The following is a 16,282-nucleotide window of genomic DNA, read 5'->3' as shown; positions in this document are numbered from 1 at the left end:
TTGAGTCGATTAATTCAAATTCTCAAAATTTTCATCACTTTGTATGTGATTCACATGAATCCGACGGACTATTGTATTTTGATGGCAAACTTGTTATTCACTTTACCCTAAAAAATGCCATGATTAAGACCCTACACGAAGCACACCCCGACCAGTTCTGAATAAAATAGTTAACTCAATACATGTAGTGGCCCCATATATATAGACAGATTCTCTTCCATGGCGTAAATTGTTCAGAATGCACCAAGACGGCTAACAACTTAAAAAGTGTAATCCCAAGTTCAGAAAACAGTAAATTAACCCCTCTTTCCGAACCTAATGAAGATTTCAACTTAGATCTTGCTGGTCATTTGGATTCTCACTGGGGCACAAACAAATACCTTCTGTTATGCATTGATCGATTTTCAAAATTGCCATTAGCAAAAATTTGAACGTCCACATCGACAAAAAACAATTTTTCAAGATTACATTTTCCTACAAGGCATACCTTGTTCTATTTGAGTAGAGCACGCATCTTGTTTCTAGGCCACGATTTAAAACTTTTTTCTGATTCTAATAACATTAAACTAATATTTTTTGTACAGTAGGGGATCATCGCTTCAACGGATTAGTCGGAAAACTTGTACATTCTGTAATAATTAAATTATTAGCAATGGCACCAGAATCTCAAAAATATACATTACAAGACTCTAAGTCTAAAATTATTTAGAACTTTCGATCTTCAACTCAATCAAAAATAAAACGCTCTCTATTCGAAATACATTTCAATATAGAAACAAGTAAATTTAGAAACAACTCGCGTTTTGTAAATCCTCCGATGGAGTTTTAGACAAAGTGAAATCAATACTTTGCAAAGAAAGAGCCCTAGACTGGAATGCTGACGTTAGAGTTGAGTATGGTTACAAGGAAACCGTATCCCCTAAGAAAACCAATCAACGGTGGAGAAGATATATGAATCGGATTACCAATCTCCCTCAAAACCCTCTACGTCGAGAATGACACAAAATCCATTCAAAGGTAAAATTTTTCGGAAAACAAACAAGAGCATCAAAAGAAACCTCTTTTACAATGAACTAAATCAAAAAAACTAGTAAACGCTTCCAAATCTACGGTAGAATTATCCGACGGAAAAATTATCAGAAAATCGGATATTGCCTTACCGAAATCCAAATCTTCTCAAATTCGATATTTTCGAGAAAAACACATTAATCACATAATTTCTTAACATTGATATTGAAGTAGTTACGGAGAGAGCAAATCAGACGAAGACACCCAAGTCTAGAAAACCTGGACCGAAGACCAGGAAACAGATCGAATCGGCCACTTCGAATAAAAACACCAGGACGAGGGTCTCCAATTTTTCGAAGAATTACACTAGAAGACAGCAGCCTTTTCGCGCAAAGAAAACGACTCTCAACCCAGGTTACTTTGCTTCCGAAAAATCAATGTTTATTCCTTCGGATAATTCCGACATTAGCGACTGAGAATGGATAGTTGGAGGTTTTCCCTGTAGGGATAAAACCACTTTCAATCCTCAGACAACCAGTGATAACATAAAACTTGAGATTTTAGGTGACAACTCAAACGAAATTAATACATCAAAATGTCCAATTAGCATCATCGCCGCCAAACCAGTTGACCCACCCCTGGCACCCAAAAAGGATACCATAAACAACCTCAAAGTACAGACTAATCCGCAGGATAGAAGCGTTCCAACGCAATCCGAGGAACCCCTGGTAATTTTTCAAGATACGAGATAATCGATTTTACGAGATAATCTAATCTTCAGACGAGGATCCACCTGACCAACTGACATCTTCTTATCCCAGTAACGGACCGCTTTTACGTCAATCAGACCGAAAGGTGGGCCTGCCAAAGTTCTATGGTAAAAGGTATTTCATAGATGTTATCGACCAGTTCGATGAAACATCTGGATCAATTCAGAACCCAATCATCTCGGACAACACCAGCTCAAATGGGTCACAACCACTATTACTTTGCGAAAATCTTTCGGATGACCTAACCACACTATCGGACACAAAACCTTCGGGCAGGCAATCTCCGTCTTCTACAGATGAATCCCTAAGAATGTAAGAACCACCACTAATGGTTACTATGAGAACGCTGATTTAGATAGCGAACTCTTTAATTCAGTTAGAAAACTTCATCAGCGGAAGTAAAAACTGAAAAGAAAACTCACTTTGTTTTTTTTTCTCACGTCTAGTTTGTCGCTAGTCTTATTAACCAATTGTTAACCCATGCTAAACGTTTTTCACTGTTACCACTTATAACACCTTCTTATGGGCTGTAAAATTTGTTTCCCAAATGATTTTCATTCCCCCGGATAAAACTTGTTTACCACTTATTTTCAATAAGTACACAATTGACGGAATTTTACTTTTTATGTGCTTGTAACCATTAGATGAAACGTCCTTCGACATTAAATAACATCTAACACTTTTATATCGCGGTATTCCATTAACAGTTTAGTTTAAAATTAATTCGGAAATTAGATTGTTCAAACTTAGTGTGGATTAGATCTCTTTAACTGCACAATTATTTAGTCTAGTCAATTTCCTTATAATTCTAACGCAGAAAATACTGTGCTTAATTTGATTTTTTCCTTTGAGAAAAGGAGCAGTTAGGTATATTTTATTGCAACTTAAGTTTTTTCGTGCTTTGAGGATTGATGTTATTCCACTTATGTATCTTAGCTTAAGTGGCTAATTTTTAGTTTAATTGATTAACAGGTCATTTGTGTTTGACCTTGATACTTTTTTTCTCTCCGGCGGAGAGAATGCTCTGTCACTTTTTATTGTTCAAACTTTCAGATTAATTCACTTTTATCCTTTTATTCTTATAATTGTATAAAGTAGAGTTAGATGTAACAAAGAAACATTTTATCAATAGATCAACAACAGAGCAAACCCTTGCTCAAACTCCGGTCAGTTATATACTCCGGCCAGCTTTATTCATCATAACCATACTTGAGCCAATCTATGGTTGTGAATGAATTGCTTCACACTTTCTTTGTGCCAAGACTGTTCTGGTATTTTTTATGCAATTTTTTCGATGTTATACAAGGTTGAATCATTCCTCACAATGGTTATTAAGGAAACTTGGGCAGCAATCAGCAAGCTTAGATTTTCAATCGCGTTTATACAAATTAATTTATAATAGAACTTGTAAGCAAGCCATAATTGAGTTTAATTAAGGCAAAATGTGCAACTTAGAAACCCTTCTTTTTTTTGGCTCTTTTCAATAGTAAACCGACCCACCAGCCAGACAAAAAACAACAAATTTATAGCACTGACAAACAATAGTTTCTCTAGTTTTACTGAGTCTTTAATTTACTGGTGCTATAATGCAAAAGAGCTTTTTTTCTTTATAACATCCCTATCTTAGTGACCAAAAAATCAATGTCAACTGCATAATTTTTATCTACATTGATGGTTAAGTACATGTTATCGAGAGCAGAAATGTACCTATGCAAGTTAGCCTCGAAGTGGATTTTGCCATGCCAACGTATCCAGCAACACATGTGCACATATAACTTCCATCTGTGTTTGCACATGTCTCGGCCATCCTTCCACACGCATTTTGGTCACACTCGTTGATATCTAAAAATACCAAATTACCATTATCATGTTTCTGAAAACAAATAACAATAATTTATATATGTTTAATTAATGATGTTGTTTGTCACACCTTTCTTAACAGTTAAATTCTTTAGCACCTGGGTTGACCTCCATAAACTAAAAATGCTAGTGATACAATTCCATAAAATAAGTCTATGAAAAAATACTACTCATACAAATTCATATATTTTACTAAAATTGTGTCATCTAATTTTCAAAGAACTTTTTTTTTGTTATAGCATAAAAGTCGGTGTATCGTAATAAATAAAAAACAAAAACTTTTGTCGAAAAAAATGCTAATGACACAATTTCCATTTATGGAAATTGCATGACTATCAATTTTTGAGGGCGACAACAAAAATTTTTCCAAGTAATTTTGAAATTGCCCCCACTTTTTTGCTTTTTTTCAGCCGCAAAACGAAATTTGTACTCAAACAAACGTTTTTAAAAAAAAACTTTTGCATGCTCCTGGATACAAAAAAATTGGATTTTTTTCCGTTTCTTTGAATAATTTTTTTCAAAAACGCTAAGCACTATTATTACTTTTGTAGAGCATGTTTATGTGTGCCTTGATGATTGTCTGATAATTTAAAATGCTTTTAGTATATTATTGTCTGATAATTTAAAATGCTTTTAGTATATTATTTGTGTAAGAAACCTTTCATAGAACTCAGATCATTTCCAATGCATTGTACATGCAAGACTATCAAACTTTTAAGGACTCTAGTTTGGAGTTCATTTTGAAGTTCATTCGAGATTAAAGTTCTTTCGTTTTTCAATTTGAACACAGAGGTGAAGTTGCACTTCGCATACACATGCAAAAATATAATCATTAACGCTACTGGGAAAAACTGAATGAAAAAAAAATTGTCTCTACAAAGTTTCTTAAGCGACGCACGCCAATTATGAGTCTACATAATTGCTAAAGGACGCAAGCCAATTGTGACGCATTAGCAGAACAAATCAATTTGAAAAAAAATTACCAACTAACATGCCTTAATTTTTAGAGCGGACGCATTTTAACATTTATAGGAAAAAGTTCATTAAAAATTTCAGAACCTGCCCAGGTTCGAACACTCTTATTTTCTGCGGGTCTCCTTCACTACCATTACGCTACAGATCCATGATACCTTAAAACTAAAGTGCTTTTTGTAATATAATAGTCTGTGTTAATATCCTTAGCATTGGCTGTACTTAATAGCTGGTTATTGATCAAAATGAGCACTTTCAAAAAGAACACTAATATTTGCGACTTAGGATGGAAAAAAAAGAGAGTTCATACTTCTACTCAAGTTTTGCTTGTGTAATATTTAGTTACTACTGGGGAGATAATGCGGAATACTGTTGGGAAAAAAAACTTACCTGAACAAGAATGTCCCGAGGTAGAAGGCTCGACGGAGTATCCAGCCTCACATGTGCAACTGTAGTTGCCGTCTGTATTAGTACAACTTTCAGCCGAAATACCACATGCATTGTGTTCACACTCGTCGATATCTAGTTTAAAAACAATACGTGAACAAGTTTTTCTTTACTATAGCAAAAAACTTTGGCAGAATAAAAAGACTCCAATTTTTTAGAACAACAATTTAAATAGAAAGTTAATTGCTAATGTTTATTTAAAACTCAGCTTGATAGAACAGATTTTTGCATAGATATAGACCAAAACATATTTAGATGCAAAAAATTTTCCACAAATGGATTTCGAAAACCGAAATAAAAAAGAACCAAAAATAGCGGGTTGTTGTGGAAAACAGCTTAGAATGTTCTGACAACTACTTTTTTGAAACACGTTTTTCAAAGTTTTTTTATGAAATTTCTTCAGGAGCTGATTTGCTTTCTTCAAGCAAGCACCATTGACTTTTTAGCTAATATTCAATTAAAATATTTAGTGTAATATTGTCGGTATTGCAAAAATAATTGAATCACCAAATTTTTTTAAAACCATTTTGAAAATGTGACACAGAATTTCGGGAAAATTTTGGGAAGGGGCATTTAACTTCTTTTCAAAACTTTCTGCGAACTTTTCCAAATTAAATGAAAATTAGCTCAGCCGTTTAGAGAAAAAAAAACTTTTTCATTTTTTGCAAATATTCATTTTTCGAGGCACGGGGGATAGCTTTATTATGTTATACTACTCAACTCAAACTAAAATTATTTTTTGGCATCTGGGGCTTTTTTTTGTTTGCCGAGGTAAAAGAATTGTATTGAGGAAAAATCAAAAATGCTACCTAAGCAAGCATGCCCTGAAGAGGTGGCCAAGACAGTGTATCCAGCCTCACATGTGCAAGTGTAGTTGCCATTTGTATTAGTGCAACTCTCAGCCGGAATCCCACATGCATTTTGTTCACACTCATTGGTATCTAGGTAGGAAAAAAAGTAATACAAAAATTTTTTAGGCATGAAATATTAATATTATATTCGTTTTTCAGAGGAAAACAAAAAAAACGATCAAAAAACTGTTAAAAAATTATATGAAACAGACTTCCACTTGCGATAGCCATACGCAATTGTATTATATCAGGCACTAGATTCGCTTCACGCGCAAATTATACTTACGCAATTCATCAGCAAAACTGCATAGAAAAAGAGATTTTGCTCATCAGTTTTGTGAGATTTCAGTTTCTTTCTTAATCAAAATTTGAAATATTTTATTATACTCAAAAGAGCAAGAGTAATAGCTCAATGGAACCGACAGATTTTCAACAGCTGAATGGAACCGACAGATTTTCAACAGCTGAATGGAACCGACAGATTTTCAACAGCTGAATGGAACCGACAGATTTTCAACAGCTGAATGGAACCGACAGATTTTCAACAGCTGAATGGAACCGACAGATTTTCAACAGCTGAATGGAACCGACAGATTTTCAACCGAAATCTGTTTTCGACATATTTTGGAACCGACATGCTTACCCGAACAGTTTGATCCATAATGTGTGTTATCATGTGCGAATCCCGACTCACATTGACACAAGTAGGATAAGTCCATATTGGTACAACCACCTCCCTTTTCTCCACAGAACTCAACTATATTCTGGCACTCGTCAATATCTGCACAAAATATACATCATTTACTTATTTTTTTTGCTTTAATGACTTGTGGGGCTATATGCTTGTATTTTCTATTGGGTTTCTATTAAAAAATGAAGAAAAAAATTGAATTTTTTTTTTCAGGGGAGCGCCTCCAGTAAAACGATTTTTTTTGGCGCCAAATATTCCAAAAAGAACAATTGCCAAAACTCTATCGAACTCTAGTGTTTCCGATCAATCTCAAAATGGCAAAATCAAATTGCACGAAAAACTTCCACCTTTTTTCCTAAAAGTTGCCCCAGTCAAAAAAAGTGTTGAGCAATGTAAATTTCAAAAAAGTTCGGTCCAGTTTCGAAGTACTTGAAATGTGTGATGACCTTTGCATCCTATTTTGGCGTTCAAGTCAAACTGTGATCCTTGCAAGCACTCTTTACACATGTAGCCGTGAGCGACGTCTTCACATGTCATGAACAGATCTGCACAGACTTCAAAGCCTCGTGAGTGGCAAGTCCACGGATTGGCTGAATATATGCAAAACATCAAAGGGTGAGTCCATCTTGAGGTCATTTGACTGCATTTGAAATGCATTCGTACCAAATACCAGTTTCACTAATTTAAATTATCTATTCAAATTGTTTTACTATTATGTCAAAAAATTATTTTAATTGTTTTTTATTTTTCAATAAATTCTGGTTCCCAATAACAGACTTAGAAAAATTGTGGGTAACCACCAATTTATTAGCAAAAGTCGACCACTCCGTCTAAAACGTCCGGTTTTGGTACAATTTTAAATATATCCAATATGGATATACCGACAAGCTCACGAACAGTAGCGGATTTAGGGGGGTGGCGGGGGGCGGACACCCCCCACCCTCAAGGTTTCGACCCCCTGCCGACCCAAAGGCTCCCCCCTTTGTACTACTTTGAGATATCAATTTTTAGCTAACTGACCTTAGATTTTTTCTTAAGGTGCCTTTGGCGCCAATCTATACTAATTTTGAGGGGGAGCGCGCGCCGAAATAAACGCAATTTTTTGGTCGAAATTTTCCAAAAAGTACATAAGAACGCCTTTTTGGCCTGTTTTTTCGGCGCAGAAAATTTTGTCATATTAGGGTCTTCATAGTGATTTAGGAGAGCTCAGATAATTAATTTGGTCGACATAAAAAAAAAGTCGACAACATAATCAACTTTTTTTTCAAAATCTGCCCCCCCCCCCCCTCGAGAAATTCCTAGATCCGTCCCTGCTCACAAATAAGATTTCTGAAGCGCTTCGAACTTGAAAAAAATTGAAGTTGAGAAAGAGTGTTGGTTTAGTTCTGCTCGATTAAAACTTTAAATCATTCAACCTGTCGCAAAAATTTCAAAAACATGGACACCATTTCTATGGAAACAATTTTTGCGTTATCATTAGGAAATTTGCAACTAGAAACATGAACTTTCGCTCTTGGTGAAGTTCAGGACCAGTTGATTCCGTAAGATGATACGAAAAACGGTACCCTTAGTTGCATCTCGCTTCCGTTCTCGAAACCAACTTTGCTCACCCAGTAAAATTCCGACTTCATACAGTTTGCTCTCCGTGGTAGAGCAATCAGTCTCCTTCAGATTTATCATGAGGTCACACATTTCAGTTGTGGGGCCGGAGGAATCATCATTCCCCAAAATTTTCGAAATTTCACCCTCAGAGACAAAACCCACGCCACAGAAAAAACTCGCCCCACAGAATATTCCAACTGGCCAATCAAATCGCTGCATTTTGTCTGTGCATTGTGATTGGCTAAGTCCCAAGTGAACAGCTGATGTAACTTGGTAAATTGGATTTTTCGGAAGACTAAAGTTACAACTCTGGATATTTTGACGAACTATACATTGATCAGCAAAAACTATCAAAAAATTAAAAATTTGTAGAAAAATTGAGACAATAATATTGAACGGTGCCATAAAACTGCAGCTTGTTTTTTTGAACAAATTCAAAAAGAAAATGAAATTTTTCAGACCAAACAAAGTCTAGAAAAACTTGTTTACACAGATGGTTCGTGTTTTTATTGAGTGTCGGCTCTATCAATTGAAGCAAAATCCTTTAATGTATAAAGAATTTGTTTCAAATTAGCTTTTTTAAAAAAAAAAGCTTTGCAATTATTTATGAATTCAAGAAAACTTTATCTGCCTTTGCGGGATGCAGCGGAACAGCTGCGCAACACAGAGGAAAACATTTCCATCAAAAAAGCACACCGAATTTTCCCCTAAATTCTATTTTTAAACGCAAAATTACAAAATAAAGTGGTCTAAGAAAAGTAATTGCACAGCAATTTGCATTTAAAAAGTACATGTTCAAAATTGTTTTTATTTGTTCATATTAAAATGGTTTTTTCTTGAATTTAGGAAAGTTTCGCTAGCTTCAAAGCACACTTTCAAAAAAATCGGCTGGATAGGAATTAATACTTGGACAAAAATCGGCTTACTTGCATTCAAAAAGCTGTCGACTTCATCTTCTGTTAACATTTTAAGGCGGTTCAGGACTTTCCACGGCCAAGACGAGGAAAGAGTGGAGTTTCGAAAAATAGCTCCAATTTTATACACAATTGTCTCATGCGTTAAAATAAGCAGTTGTTTATTTACTTGGTATAATATGGCAAGAAGGCTCAAGTCACCTGCATTCAGAAAAATAAAACAGAATTTTAGTAATGAGACGTTACAAAAAACTGAAGATGACTATCTAAATAGAAAAAAGAAATAGAGTTTTTACATATGAAATTTTGGACAACTATAACAAACCCGAAACCCTATGTCCACCACTAAGATATTTTTTCCTATACTTCTTTTTCTTATTAGTTAAAAGCAATTGATATAGCGGTAAAAAAATTTCACAAAATTTGCTCCGTGTTATCATTGGCCTTCTCAAATACGTCTTGTTTCCCGTTCCAATTAAATCAGGGCCATTGTCATTTGTCCAAATATCAAAAACATTTATCGGCAACTCGTTATTAAGAATGTTATTCAGCAAACTAAAATCGTTTTTAATTAACGTCAGTGAAATTGGCAACCGTTTGCTTTTATTCAAGTAAAAAACAAAATCCTCGTCATTCAATTCAGATTTTTGTAACACAATTATATGCATCGTTTTGAATTTTTTCTCTTACATTGGTTTTTATTCGCTTACATTGGTTTTTAGTCGCAAGCCAAACTGGAGATGAACAAATTTTTTTTGATAGAATGCTTTTTTAAAAAGCGAAACCCGAACAGAGCTAATCAATGAGTTTGGCGAAGATCTTCTGATGAAATTAAATTGGATTTTTGCTTTTTTAAGCCTTTCGCGTAAAAAGCAAACAAAGCCGAAACCCTATGTCCACCACTAAGATATTTTTTCCTATACTTCTTTTTCTTATTAGTTAAAAGAAATTGATGTAGCGGTAAAAAAAATTCACAAAATTTGCTCCGTGTTATCATTGGCCTTCTCAAATACGTCTTGTTTCCCGTTCCAATTGAATCAGGGCCATTGTCATTTGTCCAAATATCAAAAACATTTATCGGCAACTCGTTATTAAGAATGTTATTCAGCAAACTAAAATCGTTTTTAATTAACGTCAGTGAAATTGGCAACCGTTTGCTTTTATTCAAGTAAAAACAAAATCCTCGTCATTCAATTCAAGTTTTTGTAACACAATTATATGTATCGTTTTGAAATTTTTCTCTTACATTGGTTTTTATTCGCTTACATTGGTTTTTAGTCGCAAACCAAACTGGAGATGAACAATTTTTTTTTTGATAGAATGCTTTTTTAAAAAGCGAAACCCGAACAGAGCTAATCAATGAGTTTGGCGAAGATCTTCTGATGTAATTAAATTGGATTTTTGCTTTTTTAAGCCTTTCGGATATGTGGTATATCCATGACATTTTGAAATTGCACCAAACACCAAGGCCTGTCACCGTGTCTTTTAAAACTATTTGTTTTTCATCAATAGATAAAAAATTGTTTAAAGGGTATCGTTTGTTTGATTTTTGAATTTTAATTCGTTCAAATTTGTCAAAATTGAAATTAATTCTGTTTTCTGCTGCCCAGGTTATTACATTGTTTAACATTGATTAATTTGTATGAAAGTTTTATCTAAAAACAGATCTGATTACCGCAAAATATTTCATTTTTAATGTCTGCAGAAAAACTGCAGCATGTCTTTAATATTGCTGTGCAAGCTTGTTTGAGGCATGCTGCAGACCTGCACTTTTTTATTAGAGATCAGATCTGTCCAAGGTCTGAATCAAACCTGCCTAGGTCTGGATCAGATCTGTCCAGATGCAGATCAGATATACGCAGATCCGGATCAGATCTGCATCAGACCATTACCAGACATGACTCAATTTTTATAGGACTTGAGCAAAACTTGCTCAGATTTGCCTCAAAGAAGGTGATGCTCCATTATTAGAAATAATTTTATTCAAAAACAAATACTTAAAGTATTTATATATAAAACGAAGCACCAGTAATCGAGCGAAACAAAACAAACAACAAACAGTATGAGAACTCTATCTAATTTGAGAAGTTGCAACAAGTTGAGGGACGTATCTGGGACGAACCTATCATAAACAGGAGAAACAGGGTCAAAGTGCAGCCTGTTTTTTATGGTTGAATTTGCTGAAACGAAACTTTTTGGAAAACCTGGTAAAAAGATATATATATAAATTGAAGGGATCACTTTAACTAATTCTCCCCTTTCGTAACAAGGGGGCGGGGCTGAGATTCGTTACTAGGTACAAAATCCACATGCGCTAACCAATAAATTATTTCTTTATCGGGGTGGCAATTCTTTACTAGATTTTCTATGAGGAAATAGTTGAAGAGATCCAATTGAAGTTGTACAGTTGAGCTTTCTAGGTCTTTTAATTTTTATGCATTTTTAAATAATTGAAAAGAAAACAGGTCATAACAATCTCCTGGCAAAATATACTTGACCGCTCCAATTTATTTGTGTTCACTTAACATTTGCAGAACAATGAGAGATGCATTTAAACTGTTCAGGCCTGAATTTCTGGATTTGACTGGATGCGGATGTCTTTCCTCAAATCTTCATACCTGACTTGATCAATTGCAGTAGCTAATTTAACCAGTTATGAGTTTTGTTTGAAGCAATCATAACTGGGCAAAAACTGATTTTTATCCATTGTTTTTTCCGAAAGTAGTTGGAACAATAAGTCATTTTGCGTTATATACGAGTAAAAACAAGTCTTAGTGAATTAGGTTGAACAATTTTTTTTCCGCGAAATTTTTGACATAATAAAGTTAAAACTATTCAAAACTGTTCCATTTTTAAAACAAGAGTAGTTAGTCGATGGAAAACTAGCGAGGAATGTTATGATCAAGATAAAATTCGCCCAAAAAACAATTGAAAACTGACTTGTGTCTTTTTTTTCAAAGTAAAATGACATATCAGACGAAACAATCTTTTTGAAAAATGACTAGTTAAAAGTTCAATTTTATCAAGTAAGCAGTCTTGTCGAAAAAACAGCTTCATTCGCTCTCTAGTAAATATGTGTTTTGGAATAGCAAAATTAATTTTTGTCAAAAAAAAGAATTTTTTGAACTTTTTTCGAATCAAAATTACGGCTGAACAAATGCTTCAAAAAACACCACACCCGACGTCGTAGAATTTTTTTCGGTAAACTTAAAGGGTAAAATGTTATTCAGGCAAATACATTCAGAGAGGCATAAAATTTTGAACAAATTCGAGCTTCAAAACTTTTAACGCGGTATGCGCAATAAAAGATGTGTTTGAAACATCAGGTTGAATTTAGTTTGTCCCGTAACTTCAAACAAAAGCAGTTTTTTTAACAAAAAATATAAGTGATGGTTCATTAATGGTATCATGCTTTAAAATGGCACTGACAATTGCCTCAATAAACAATCAAGCCTACTAACTACAGATCGTTGATCGAATATAAAATAACTATATGTCACAGCAAATGGTTTGTCAAGAAAATGTTTGGTTGAATTCCACCAAAAACCGTCATTTAGTGCGGAGACAAATCAAAATCTTCATCCCCCAACAGTCTAAATTGAATTTGTTCACGCTAGCAATTAGGTTGCATGAATTTCGTTTGGCACTGGCGTAAAACGCTTTATACTGACTGGTTAAAAATTCTAAATGAGAACCATGTTTTTATCGTTCCCCTAAAATAAGTTTATGGGAAGAATTTCCACGAAAATTACAATCAAGGATGAAATATAATTTTTGCCGGTTTAAGTTAAGTCACACAGGTTCTGTGAATCAAAACTTTACCTGAAAAGTGTTTCTTAGTCATAGGTGCGCGCAGTTTTCCCCTATAATCTCTGGACAGATTTTTCTGATGTAATCCAAAAGCGTCAAACATCAAAAATATTACAAACGTGATTTTCAATGTAGGAATCTCCAAAAATTCTAGGAACAATAGATTTGTTCTGCCTAATTTTGCACAGGTTGAAACAGGTATTTTTGAGCATCTGATTGCTTTACAAGTAGCTACAAAGAAAATTGATGGCTAATTTTTTATCTAAATTTTTTCTGCAAATCAACACCTGTTTCAAAAATTAGTTTCAGCCCCGTTTCACTACAATGGTTGAAAAACAGCACATGACAAGCATTGTAATACTCCGATTAACTGCTCCAATTAGGTCCAGCTTGGTTAGCATAATACAGAAAATCATGACCAGCGGAAAACAATTAAACAGAGCCATTATACAGTTGGAAAAGAACCAATGAACGCAAGTAAACAGAAAACAACTGATTTCAACTTCTGAATAAAAAATAGATTCCTTATAAGCTTTTTTGAATTTCTAGATCAAATCATGATTAGCTATTTCTTGATAAAATAAACTAACTTGAGACAACTGGATTTAAAAATAAAATTTCTATTTCGCTGGGAAATCTGAAAACTAAATTCCCTTTTCGAAACTAAAGTCGATCACATTTTTTGTGATTTTTAAACGTTTGCTGTTCGATAGTGGAGTTTATTTGCATTCTTTTTATAAAAACTGATATTGAAAAGAGATCAAACTCAAATCGCGAAAAAGTAAATTTGAGCCTGAACGAACTATGATTTTTCCTGAAAAAAAAAACATCACGATCTAAATAAGAGTCTTAACTACTATCATCTTACCAGGGTTTGGCTCATTAACTTCAGAACATTGGCAATAATCATCAGCAATTATTTCTCCTGAGCAAAATCACACTAATAATAACGATTCCGGATGAATGCCATACATCTCATTTTAATTATTTTTTTAAGGTCAATTCTCCGAAAACAATCTCTCATGTTTCATCTGATTTATTGCGCTACTGGTCCTTGAAAAACCAAATAAAAGCCTGAGTGGTATATACTAACCAAACTCTGAGTTACTACCTGTTTTGAAATTTTCAGAAGTTATTGAAGTACTTGTGGAAATATTGCATTTTTTCATCAGGTTTTTTTATTTCGAGTTCGTACAAAATTGATGCTGCTCGCAAATGCCGCTTTTTTCTATACCATATATGGTATAAAGCTTTCATGCTCTTTCCAATCAAAAACCACTTGTTAATATTTAAACTAAAAAGAAAACTTATTGCATTGATGAGTTGATTTTTCCTTTCATATGTTTGAGGGATGAACTTCAATGCAAAATTTTTCAGCTACAAATCTGTCAAAATTTTGGGCAACAAATAGATACTCACTAGGAGGAAATAAAGAAAAAAATTCCACAATATCTAATACTCGTCACATAACCCGGGCGGGCTAGTTGAGATATAAAAAACTTGGCTTTTCGTTCCCTCAAATTAAGATCACAAATCCATTAAAAAACATAGCCATCAGACAGTTGCAAAAGTTGCCATGAACTCACGCAATGATTTAGCTATTATGGTGGCGCTATAGTTTGATGCGGATAATAATCGGAAATACCGAAAGCTTCGCCTTTCGAGTTAAAAAAAACAGCAGCCCAACTATTATATATTTTCACCTCGCTTGGAAATTAAACCCGTTGGAAACTAAAAGTCATTCAAGTTTTTTCGAGCCATTTTGAAAAAAATTCAAAAGTCAAATGATGAAAAACCCAATTTGAGCCCGAGGTAATTTTTTGCTGAAAAAAAGACAAATAATCGAGCAGTACAATTCGAGTGCTTTCTCAAAACAATTTGAAGTATTTGATTTTCGAGCTCAGGGAAGTTTTTGAAGTTCTCGTGCTTTTCTGACTGTGGTCGGAAAATTTCTTACTTGATTTTACAACCGGATATGTTTGTTAACCTCATATCCAAATATGGATGTCTCAAAATAGTGCAAAGGGTCTGCAGAGGTCGACTCCCTGAAGGAGGGGACCACCGTCCCCCCCCTCCTACCCCTAAACCCACCCCTGCCTCAGAGTTATAAAATGTGCTAACACAACACATAAATTCAACAATATAATAGCGCGAGATAAATTATAAAACAGCAACACTTGAATGCAACTTTGAAGCTCCAGATGTATCAAACTATTCCAGACAGAAGCTTCAGCGAACATAAAATCAAAACCAATTTCATTAAAAGCAGTTCATGATGCAGATTATTGCTATTATTTAGACAGTTCATAAATTGAAGCTTGATTAGAATTATCTCAGTTTCTTCTTTCTGAAGCTTTATTGCGATTTTTTTCTTTTAGAGGTCGAATTGCACAAAATCAACTGTGGATTGTCTTCAAAGCTTTATGTCGCAAAGATTCTAATTCTTGTTCTGATGACGAACTTGAAGAGTCGTCAGATTCGGTTTCTTCTGAGGAACTTTTGCTTTTCCTTGTTTTTTTAAAACTATTTCCTGTTTACGAGACTTTTTCACCGGAGACGCTGGTCTTCCATCCAGTTTCTTTTCCGGTATTTTCTCACTTTCAGAGTCGCTTTCAGATGAAGATTCATCGCTTGGAGGTCTTCTATTAGCTTTTTTCTTTTCAAGAATGGGAGATTTTGAGCCTTTTCTACATTTAACTTCGCCTTTGATCGGTTTTTTAGCAGGTGACGGGGATTTATTGCGTTTTGGCAATTTTTTTTGGGAGGCATTTTTTCAGAATTTTCGTCTGAATCCTCTGAACCGCTAGCAGACTCGGAAAGTTTTCGTCTTTCAGTTCTTTTTGGCGCTTCTGGACTTTCTCGTTTCACTTTTCGGCTTTCTTTCGACATTGTCGACGACACGTGTCTTGGTAGCTCTCGAGAATTCCTGTCAATAATTTGGCGGTTTCGTTTCTCAATTCGATCATCTTCGCTGTGTGAACCACAACGACCCGATTTCTGTGGAACCCTTTCGACGTCTTCTCTGATTTTCTCATCAGGTTTTTTTATTTCGAGTTCGTACAAAATTCATGCTGCTCGCAAATGCCGCTTTTTTCTATACCATATGCCATGGGATAAAGCTTTCATGCTCTTTCCAATCAAAAACCACTTGTTAATATTTAAACTAAAAAGTAAACTTATTGCATTGATGAGTTGATTTTTCCTTTCATATGTTTGAGGGATGAACTTCAATGCAAAATTTTTCAGCTACAAATCTGTCAAAATTTTGGGCAACAAATAGATACTCACTAGGAGGAAATAAAGAAAAAAATTCCGGGCGGGCTAGTTGAGATATAAAAAACTTGGCTTTTCGTTCCC

The 16,282-nt window shown here is 34.4% G+C and overlaps 2 protein-coding genes across 2 annotated transcripts in view; both read right to left on the bottom strand.

Annotated features, from left to right (window-relative positions):
• Window positions 1–3,523, bottom strand: part of LOC134852908 (uncharacterized) — a 59,897-nt gene extending 56,374 nt beyond the window's left edge. Inside the window, exon 1 of the mRNA XM_063868769.1 lies at window positions 3,486–3,523. Coding sequence (XP_063724839.1) covers window positions 3,486–3,519 — 34 coding nt within the window. The 5' untranslated portion in view covers window positions 3,520–3,523. The remainder of the gene's footprint in view (window positions 1–3,485) is intronic.
• Window positions 3,524–7,324: 3,801 nt separating this feature from the next.
• On the bottom strand, window positions 7,325–15,459 carry LOC134853519 (uncharacterized; the record flags this gene model as incomplete). Its single annotated transcript, XM_063869518.1, has 3 exons — window positions 7,325–7,429; window positions 11,682–11,755; window positions 15,327–15,459. Coding segments are annotated over 3 exons (312 nt in total), but the record flags the coding sequence as incomplete, so codon positions are not given.
• Between the last annotated feature and the right edge of the window lie 823 nt (window positions 15,460–16,282).

The sequence above is a fragment of the Symsagittifera roscoffensis genome, chromosome 8 (assembly GCF_963678635.1).
Source record: "Symsagittifera roscoffensis chromosome 8, txSymRosc1.1, whole genome shotgun sequence".
NCBI lineage: Eukaryota > Metazoa > Xenacoelomorpha > Acoela > Convolutidae > Symsagittifera > Symsagittifera roscoffensis.
Note: the sequence above shows the minus strand (reverse complement) of the source record. Positions and strands in the feature narration are given on the sequence as shown.